Source organism: Pyrus communis, chromosome 8 (assembly GCF_963583255.1).
Source record: "Pyrus communis chromosome 8, drPyrComm1.1, whole genome shotgun sequence".
Taxonomy (NCBI): Eukaryota; Viridiplantae; Streptophyta; class Magnoliopsida; order Rosales; family Rosaceae; genus Pyrus; species Pyrus communis.
In genome coordinates, this window is record NC_084810.1 from 17,724,235 (window position 1) to 17,734,277 (window position 10,043).

General features: G+C 39.4%; 1 protein-coding gene across 3 annotated transcripts; it reads right to left on the reverse strand.

The window, feature by feature from the left end:
• Positions 1 to 3,470: 3,470 nt before the first annotated feature.
• Positions 3,471 to 9,447, reverse strand: LOC137742638 (P-loop NTPase domain-containing protein LPA1 homolog 1-like). Of its 3 annotated transcripts, none has more exons than XM_068482560.1 (8): positions 9,341 to 9,447; positions 8,686 to 8,834; positions 6,736 to 7,013; positions 6,119 to 6,200; positions 5,504 to 5,929; positions 4,709 to 5,416; positions 4,361 to 4,471; positions 3,471 to 4,038 (listed from the first exon to the last, which is right to left on the reverse strand). In XM_068482560.1, the coding sequence occupies exons 2-8, from the start codon at positions 8,830 to 8,832 to the stop codon at positions 3,652 to 3,654; spliced, it is 2,139 nt and encodes a 712-aa protein (XP_068338661.1). In that variant the 5' UTR covers positions 8,833 to 8,834; positions 9,341 to 9,447; the 3' UTR covers positions 3,471 to 3,651. The 3 variants fall into 3 exon arrangements, with proteins under 3 accessions (XP_068338661.1, XP_068338660.1, XP_068338659.1); XM_068482559.1 differs by lacking the exon at positions 9,341 to 9,447 and adding an exon at positions 9,132 to 9,334; XM_068482558.1 differs by lacking the exon at positions 9,341 to 9,447 and adding an exon at positions 9,078 to 9,334.
• Between the last annotated feature and the right edge of the window lie 596 nt (positions 9,448 to 10,043).

Here is a 10,043-nt window from a genome sequence, read left to right on the forward strand (position 1 = left end):
AGGATTAGGAAGAATATGGGAGGGAGATCATGAGCAATTGGTGGATGTGAAGCAACAAAACAGGTTAGGATTGCCTTGGGAATTTGATAAGTTTGTTCTTATCACGTAGAGTTATTATCACTTTGGCGATGACACACTTTGTTGCCTCTCTTATCAGTTTGCCAATGAAATACGTTGTTGCCTCACATCATCGGCTAATATTTCAATACAGAGGGAAAAGTTCCCGCCAGAGTTTACCTGTCCAAACAAAATTCGTCAGGGCATCGAATTTATGCCTACAAAATAATCATCGGCTAAAATTGGCATTGTAAATTGGTTCTAGCACGAGTATTCAGACGACAAATTAAAATTTTTGTCAAGAAAAGACTCTTGTGCCGACAAAATTTTGCTATGTTGGCTTATAATTTGTCGGCAAAATTATAATTTCTAATAGTGATTCCAATGGAAGAATGTAAAACTTCCACCTTCGCTAGAGAATACAAACAAAAATATGAAATTATATATTTTTTAACATCTTAGAAGGTGGCCCCATTAGGGCAACTCCAGTGCAAAGATGCAAAACAAAAGATGCAAATTGACATTTTACTCTCCAGTGACATATTTTTTAGAATAATTCAATATGAAAATGTGTTTGATTTTACTCTCCATATATCTCTACATGTAACTTGTTTATGGTAGTTAGTACAAGGGTAATGTTAGGAAACCAAAATTTTAAATCAAATGATGTGTCACCAATAGGAAATACGCACGTTAATCAACGCTTAAATAATTATCCAATCATCAACAATTAACCATATCATTTGGTTTTTAAATTTGGTTTAAAAAATTTGGTCTCCTTAGCATTATCCTTAGTACAAATATGAACAAGTAGAAACTCATTACGTTTTGTGAAAACCTTTTACAATCACGCAAACCCTAGGAGTATGGTATTTGTGGGACCATGATTTTTCAGGGTCGGTGTAACATCCCACATCGACAGAGGGAGCGATGTGTCTTATATGTACATGCCCACCTCTATATAGCACGAGGCATTTTGAAAACTCACTGGCTTCGAGTTCCATCGGAACTCCGAAGTTAAGCGAGTTTGGCCGAGAGCATTCCCAGGATGGGTGACCCACTGGGAAGTTCTAGTGTGAGTTCCCTGAAACAAAACCGTGAGGGCGGGGCCTAAAGCGGACAATATCGTGCTACAACGAAACCAGTCTGGGATGTGACAGTCGGAGTCAGGCAAATTGAAATACGAGCACCCCAGTGGTCTAGTCATGGACTCAACTAATTCAGCAGTAGAGCTGCATATACAGAGCTACAATGCCACCACCATCTAGTTATGGAGCAGTGGGCGAAGTTCGATGACTTTGTTGAGATTAATCATTCTTGTTCCATGAGATACGGAAACATGATCCAACAAGGAATCAGCCAGGCTTCCTATATTCTTGGAATCCTTACAATCTAAGGATCGGTGTACCACAAGTAATCATATCCTAAGAGGATTCAATATCTACTACTAGATATCCTTGCAATTCTCCTGATTTAATACGGATTCATATCCTAAAAGGACTTTATTTCAATTGGTATAAATACCCCCTTCTAGGAGTCATCTCTGGTAACACAATTATCGTATACTTTCTTGCCTACTGCTTGAGTCTCACATATTTGCTTACTAACTGGATCATTAAAGAGCCTTTGGTCGGCACACCCTGATCCTTGGTTGCTTATGGTTGGTTTTTTTTTTTTTTTTTTTTTTTTTTTTTTTTTTTTTTTTTTGGGTTATCGAGTTTGTGCATCTCTACCCTTCACGGCGGTGCGCGAATTTGGCTCCAATAATTGGTGCTTTGATTGAGAATGGACTCATATTTCTCTCGATCAAATCACTGTACCACAAGTATGCTTGTAGAAGAAATCTCTATTAACCCTAACGTTGACACGGTGACAGGAGACAATCCAGTCCCTAGAGCCTCCATCACTCTCGCTGGGAATAATTTGATTCCCAACGTATTCACAACTCCTGGTCTGAGTAACCAAACCCATAATGCTACAATCATCACAGAGAACGACGAAGCTCCTGCGACTGGACCTCCCCACACCATGGAACATATTTGGGAGGCTTTGCTAAAGATCAACGCCTCTGTTGATGAATTACAAAGAACCTATACAACATCTCAAGCAGGGAACCATGCAAACTTCATGGATATTGAAGAACGGATGAAAGCTCTAGAAAACTTAAGCAGGACCAATTCTTGATTTCTTCTATTAAACTTAATATTTTATGAATATCGAATGTTAATGCATAGTTGAGATTTATAATCAAATTCATCTTCACTATGCGTTAACATTCAACTATTCAACATGAGTTTAGTAAATAGTGGTAACTTTTCAGTTACACAGAGTAAAGTGAAAATAAAATTGAGTTCCAGGTAACGAGATAAAAAAAAGCCAAATTTTACTCCGTCTTTCAAGTAACACTGTAAAAGAAGCCAAAGGAAGGACAAGTAGATAGGGAGATGCATGGAATGGAATGTTCCAAGGAATGTCTCTTTTATTTTATGTATTTCTAATGTCTTGATTTCCTCACAAACAAGACCGCATCTTTTGCTTCAAGTCCATCTCTCAAATTTTATTTCTTTGAAATTTTGGATTACACTCGGCCTCAGCTGAAACTTGAAGAAGTGGTGTGCAAAAAGGAATTGGTAAACAAATATGCCAAGAGAGTAGCTAAAGCTACGTTTTCTACTTTCTTTTCTCGATTGTTATTTTCTAATTCTCCCGCATCATACTTGTTGCTTGATGCTTGCATGGTCGGAATTGGGACCTAGCCACACATACCCCAATGCCTAAGGGACGTCAAAACACAACTAACTAAGACGAAACTGATATCATGATCCCACGTCTCTGGAACCTCTAACGCAAGTTCGGGACATCAGAGCTCGTGACAGTTGCACATGTGTCACGACGCTCAGGACCGAGCTTGCGATCAGACGTCCGGGACCATACCTAGACCTGAAGACTCAACATCTGAGATCGGACTTATGACCTGAGGCCCAATAGTAGACTTGGTACATGGAGATTTGTCACTCAATACCGTACCTGGTGACACAAGGACATGATACCCAAGACAACGGTGAGTACGAGTTGCCCCAAGAATCCGACGCATGGTACAAGAGCTAGGGATTGATGCCCATGACCGTGCCCAAGTATCCGAATCCTTAGGTCGAAACCAAGCATCAGACACCTAGAACTACCTTGGTGCCCAACGCCTGAGACCGGGGCTCGGGAACTTGCCACCCATTAGCAGACTAGATGACGCAAGTCCTCCCCTTTCTGGCCTCAGCTACTTGAACAGAGATTGAGCAAACAGCCGGTTCGATCCCTGCTAGAAAGAATCACGAAAAGCAAGTTGGTATTCAACCATAGATAGCAGTAGCATACAACTCAAAAATCTCGAGCTCATGCTATGCATCCCATACTGAAACTACTCATAAATCATGTTCTCATTCCACCATAGATTCATAGCATTCCATTCCAACAGCCTAAATAGATAACTGTACAGATAGGGAAGGATTAAGTTAACTAAATACGCTAAAAAGGCGGGCTACACATAGAGAGGAAGAAAAGGACAGTGATGAAGCACTAAGCTCCATCAAAATTCTTGTGTTAGCACTGAGGGGCTCCCGAAAGTATGGGACCCCCGACTAATGACCCATGCCTTCCCAAGGCGGGAATGCTAAGGGAGCGGCGTTTTCTAAATTTCATATTGCCAGAGCACGGTATTGGAAGCTCATTCTTCTCAATAAACAAAGAAGAGTATGGGCATAATGGTTCAGAAAATGACTCGGATCTAGTTCTATGGAAGAGATCCAGGTTCTGGCGATACTTATCCCCTTCTTTATCGGCTGATTGATCCTCCGGAACAGGGAAAATTTTATGATTGGCTCCCCGATCATCACTTCCCAACCAGTATCCATTCTCCTGCACGTCCTGCATTGCTAGGTCATCGTACTCATCATCCGTTTTTGTAGACTCCTCGTCCACCGACCCTATCTGCACAATAGTAAAAAGTTTAAAGTAAACAATTAATTCATGAAAAAGTAAAATCCAAACTCTCATCTGATCTAACCAGGATTGAACAAGTTTAAATATCCAAAGTTCCCCATTTAAATATCCTCATTTAAGATCAGAAGTTTTGTATCATATATCACATATACATATACATTTATACATGCAAGTAAGGACCTTTATTATGACGTAAAAATAGCAACGATCATAATATATTTGATGTGAGTTGATGAATTTTCAATTATTGTCAAGACCTCTTAGGGTTCCAATATAACCTAATAAGAATTTCTAACAAACCAACTCATACCTCTTCATACAACTGTCTGTCTCCATCATCACTGAGTTCTTCATCACTGCCTGCTTCAGCCTCTTCATCAACCTCTTCGTCGCTTCCATGCACTGAATTGTCCTCTTTCAGCTGAAGGGGAGGAAAACAATGAGAAATCCAAGAAGAAAAGACTAAACTGAACTGATCATTTGAATCTTATTTGTCAACACAGTTAAATTGTTGACCTATGTCACTAATTTCTATGATGACTCATCCGCTGATTTAGATAACTTGTCAAGCAAATCTCAACTCACACGGTGTAAATTACCTACTTAAGAAAACTGATATAGGAGAGACTCGGAAAATTCAAATTGGTGCTATATGTACCTGTTTGGCAGGTCTCTCTGACATCCGTGGCGAGCTGCAGCAGGAAGAGGGAATACTTCTTCCAATCTCAGTTCCCTCACCCCTCGACTCATCCACACTTCCAGCACAACTCGGACCACCATCACTGGGCCAAGCGCTGATCCCATAGAGACCAAACTGAAGATTCACTTGCTCTGCAGTTCCAATCTCCATCTCAGTCCCATGGCAATATATAGGCTTCCCATTACTATCAACTGAATCAACAGGCCAGGCCTTTGCCACAGATCCATCAGTATTTACAAGAGCCATCAGATGCCTAGACGACCCTTTTCTCTGGATCAACTGAAACATCCCCTTAGAACTCAAAGAATTGGCTGCACACTGGTTTCTGTACTCCTCATCCACTACAGTAACTGTGTTTCTTGTGGGATCATAAAGGTGCTCCCCTGCTTCACGCCTACGGAGGCAGCTAAAGACCGTTGCATGGATAGCTGCCACACTCTTGTCAACATTTGTATTGTTAATTTTGGGGACAAGATGCTTGTCAGCTCGCTTACAGAGATATTCTTGGATTGTCCTGATGTTACGAATATACTTCACATACTTGTTCTTTGTTGGGTCCAGTGTCATATACTTTGCACGGACAGCAAACCGTTCCATGTGTTTGTCCTCATTTGTGATGTATATCATGAATGGAATGATCGAAGGGTGTTTCTTCATAAGCCCCATCTGGAATAAAAATAATTATTTTGAGATGGAAGGGCAACTAAATATAACATCGAAACAACATAGGGAAAGATCATTATAGATACATACCACAAAATTAAGGCTCAAGTGAACACCTTCCACAATAACTGATTCTCTTCGTTCCTCCCATGCAGTGATAAGTCGATCAAGACTGTCAATCACCATCTCACTTTGAGCCTTAAATCCTTCAACAGCCAACTGCTTTGCACTGATCAATTCAGCAGTACTCGAACCGATGTCTGACAATCGGGTATCAGATTTCCCAGAGGAAGAGCCATCAGGCATTCCATCTTTGGGAAGTGAGCGTGGAGTTCCAGCCAATTTTTTGGCTTTCTTTTTAGCTTTGGATTCTGCAACAGCCACTGGATCCAGACACTCCCCTGCATGATAGGTTGAAGCCCATAGCAGAGGGTTTTCTTTTTCATCTACAAAGCTCCTCATCATATGCCGAATTGAGTCAGTAGATATCACAGTTGTAATTCCCAATCTGCTACCCTGCAAGACTTTATGGATTACACTCAAAACGAATACATACCCATAACAGAAAATAAAACTTACATCATACAACACTTAAATGCTACAGACAATAAAAAAACGTAGTAAAAGCACATCATTACAACACTTAAAGACTACAGAAAACCCAAAAGGAAATAATGAAAACAAATAACTAGTGAATTCAAATACCAGCAATGAGGACAAAGTAGATTTTCCACAGCCACTAGTGCCACACAACAGTACAATCACGGATTCCTTCCTTTCCCTGATTCTGCAAGGAGATAGTTATCCAAATAAAAATTAGGAAACAAGCAGAAATTCTAACTCAAATGATTGCAACAAAATTGATAATGACTCCACATCACAAGGTCATACGGCAAGACAGAATATTTCCTTTCAAAATCCCAATATTTACAATGATGTTCATCTTCCTATTCCAGCTGCATTACTAAAACCCCTCCATAAATAATCTAGAACTCGAAGGATTGGTGCACCACAAAACTAACCAATTATTATGCCACTGGTCCAAAAAAAAAGAGTTCAAAAATATCATTGTTACTATACAGGTTCCAAAAGATTTCCGATAAATCTTATGGTAGTGTTACCGTAGAAATTTCCACTGTTACGACTTTTAAAAACATGTATATCCATATTTTATTCAAATGCACAATGTTGACACGGCAGGTGAATAAATAATCACAACATAAGCATGCCAGAAAAAGGTAAACTATTCACAGAAAGCAGTTTATTAATGCATGTACGTAAGTTCCATTTATTTCCAGTGAAGATAAAAGACTCTTCCGTACCTGCATGCCAAAGCTAAGTCTGCCTGCTGGTTAGGACCAACATACTTGTACTCAGCCTGAGCATCACAAACAACATTTAAGAAGGTTTTTCTCCTAACCACAACAGTCGTGCGTGCTTTGTACAATTCAAATGGTACACTCTTGCTTCTGTCATCTTTCCCTGAACCCAAATGGTTGCAGGCCTCAGATTTACCGGGGGGAACATTTTCTGTTCCTTCCGGAAGCAAGACATTTGATGAACTCTCATTTCTTATCGATTCAAAAACCCGTTGGCTAATCTGATCAAAGAAAAATATGTCTGCCATTAGTGGTTAAATTTGTAAAGTAAAATAAAACATGAGAATCAGTCAAGTAAGAAGAAAACTTTTCAATACACCATCATCAGAAGACTGTTCTAATAATGAACCAAATGACCCACATGAACCCTAATTATATAAAAATAAAGACCATAACTACATCATAAGTTCATAACATAATAAGGAAATCACTTGTAAGGAACTAAACTAAAGCGCCACTTGGTACTACAGTCTAGTGGTATGAAGAGGTCTTAGGTTCGATTCTCGCCGAAGGCAACATTATTGCTAGCCCATTGTGAGGCTAAGCCCCCCCCCCCCCCTTCTCCTCCTCCTCCTCCTCTCTCAGTTTAGATAATATTGTTTGTTCAAAAAAAAAAAAAAACTACAGCACCAAAGTTATTGTACAATACTGTTTACAAACTAACTACTGGAACAAAAAGCTGATTAGGGATAAAAATTTAATGATCCAATCAGTTAATGAAGACATCGCTAAAAGAATGCATTCTTGAATAATGTCAAAACATAAAGCTCCATAGCCGAACAAATAAACCATATACAAGATTAATGGAAAGGGAATATACTAATATATTAAGACAGACACACCCAAAAGGATCTGCTCTGCACATTTCAATGCTTTAAAAAGCATGATCCATGAGATACCCACAGCAAGAAGAAACAAATGATAAAACAGCAAAGAACAGCATGGATTATATTTCAAACCAAAATAGAACATTTTTCAATCAAACCATTTACCCTCTCGCCTATTCCACTGTTTGCACATGTACGCAAAGTTCAAGGGAGTTCTCACACACAACAAACCTAAATGGAACTCCTATTCAGTTAAAATGGTTTCCACTCTCGCTTATTCCACACCACTTGGTACATAACCAAAGTTCAAGGGATTTCTCGCAAAAAGCAAACCCTGCCCACTTTTACATCCAGATTGAATAAACCAGGAAATACATAAGAAAAATGAGGGGTCGTTCTAAACCAGGAAATTTCGAAATTAAAATTCATCTAGAATTGACATTAAACACCCTTATAAACCTCAACAGAGATTATTGGTCAAAACAGAGAGATCCATCAACTAACAAAATCAACTGTTAAAATGTAACTGCCCAAAGAACCAAAACATAAGGAAAAAATAAAAAGTAAATGGAGAACAGGATGAGAAGATCATAAGTTAAGATTGTTCAGAAACAACAGTAATCAAATCCTCTACCAGAAGAATAATTTTTCACAGGTCAAGTTGAAGGCGATGCAAGAACAACATAACGGTCATAGCCCACCTTTTTAAGAGCAAATTAATCTGTGATAATGACACTCTACCCCAAACTATGACTCATAAGGATGACTTTATAGAACGCCAATTGTGCAACCAAGACTAATCCACCGACCAAACGTCTTCCGATAAGCATTTGTTGACCCGAAACTTGAATAATTCTTTCACCTAGAACACGTAACACCACCATGTAACATTCAAGACTTTAAAAATTGCAAAATTCATCAAAATTTCAGAGCACATTACATGCAAACCCAGATCAGCCCCCAAAACCAATAAATTCAATAACAAATCCACAACAAAAACACAACCCAAAAGCCAAAAAGTTCTAAAATTTCACGGAAATTCGAAATTCGAAAACTTTTTCGATACCTTGAAGGCGTGGCGGGGCTTGCAGCCCATGAGTTGCAGAGAGCTTTGCAAAACAGGACGAGTATACCGAAAGGACTGCTTCCCTTTCTCTCTCTTGCCCTCATCGTCCACCACCACTATGTACAGAACCTTCGCCGCCTCAGCCATCTCTGCAAAAATTCAAAAAGTCAAAAAAAATTAATTTCAAATTACCGAAAACAAAACCACCAAAATCGAAATGCGTATATCAAAATTCAAAAGTTGACACGGCAATGATGAACCCGTGACGATGTGATGTTGCGAGCACGTGCAAAACATGAAAGGGATGTGTACAGAGAAAACTGGATGCAATGCCGATGAGAGAAACGAAGGCAATGTGAGGAGAGGAAGAGAGAGAGAGAGGGGGGGGGGACCTGGAAGCCGGTGATTTGGAAGAGCGAGGAGGAAGACGACGAGAGCTGTATTACCAGTGTGATGAGGGTTTGGGATGACGATCCGCCATTTTCAAGAGCGCGATCTCGGCGTTTTACTGTGTCTCGGCACTCTCCACCTGCCCTGCCCTCCACGCAGCGCACGCAGCAACCCTCCACGAGTCCCACTCTCTCTCTCAAGGACGCACACTTTCTCTCTCTAAAAACTCCAAAACCTTCCTCTCAACTAACCACTCACCACTCACCACTTTGCAAGGTGGAATGACGATACTGGGCTCCGGTCGGTGCGAGAATTTCAAGTCCTTCGCGTCGAGATTTATAGGGTGGGAGCGTGGGCCCGGGAGCGGAGGTCTCAAGCAGGTGTGAAAAGGGTGGGGTGATTTGCGGAGACGAGGGTGTTATTGAGGTGGAGGACATGGTCCACAAGGACAAAGAAGGAAAAGGACTTCAGACAAATTTTTTAATTTTTAATTTTTTTTTTCTTTTCTTTATGTTTTTCGTTATTTTTTCTTTTAGTAGTAGTAGAAGGAGAAAGAATTGAAATTATTTTGTTTTTTTCTAATTTTAAGTTTTTTGAAAAATTCGTTTAGTAACTGCGCTTAGTTTTCGATTGAAAACTGAAACCTAAAAACTAAAAACCAAATTTTTAAAACTGAAAAAAAAATTAAAACCAAATGGTTATCAAATGATCTTTTTAAAATTAATTTTGGTTTCTAATTTTAATTTCCCGACTTTCCATAACAGATAATATTTCTTCTTAGGTTTTTTTGTTAAAAAAAACTTGTCAAAACTGTTAATCAATCCAGTGAAATCAACGCAACCGAAAACGTGCACTTAAACGTTAATTGAACTTGTTTACCAAAAAAGAAAGGAGAATAGTCATTGGTCTGCAAACTTAACTCAAATTACCATTTGTGAAGTTTTTGAAAAGAAAAGGTAACAAAGTTG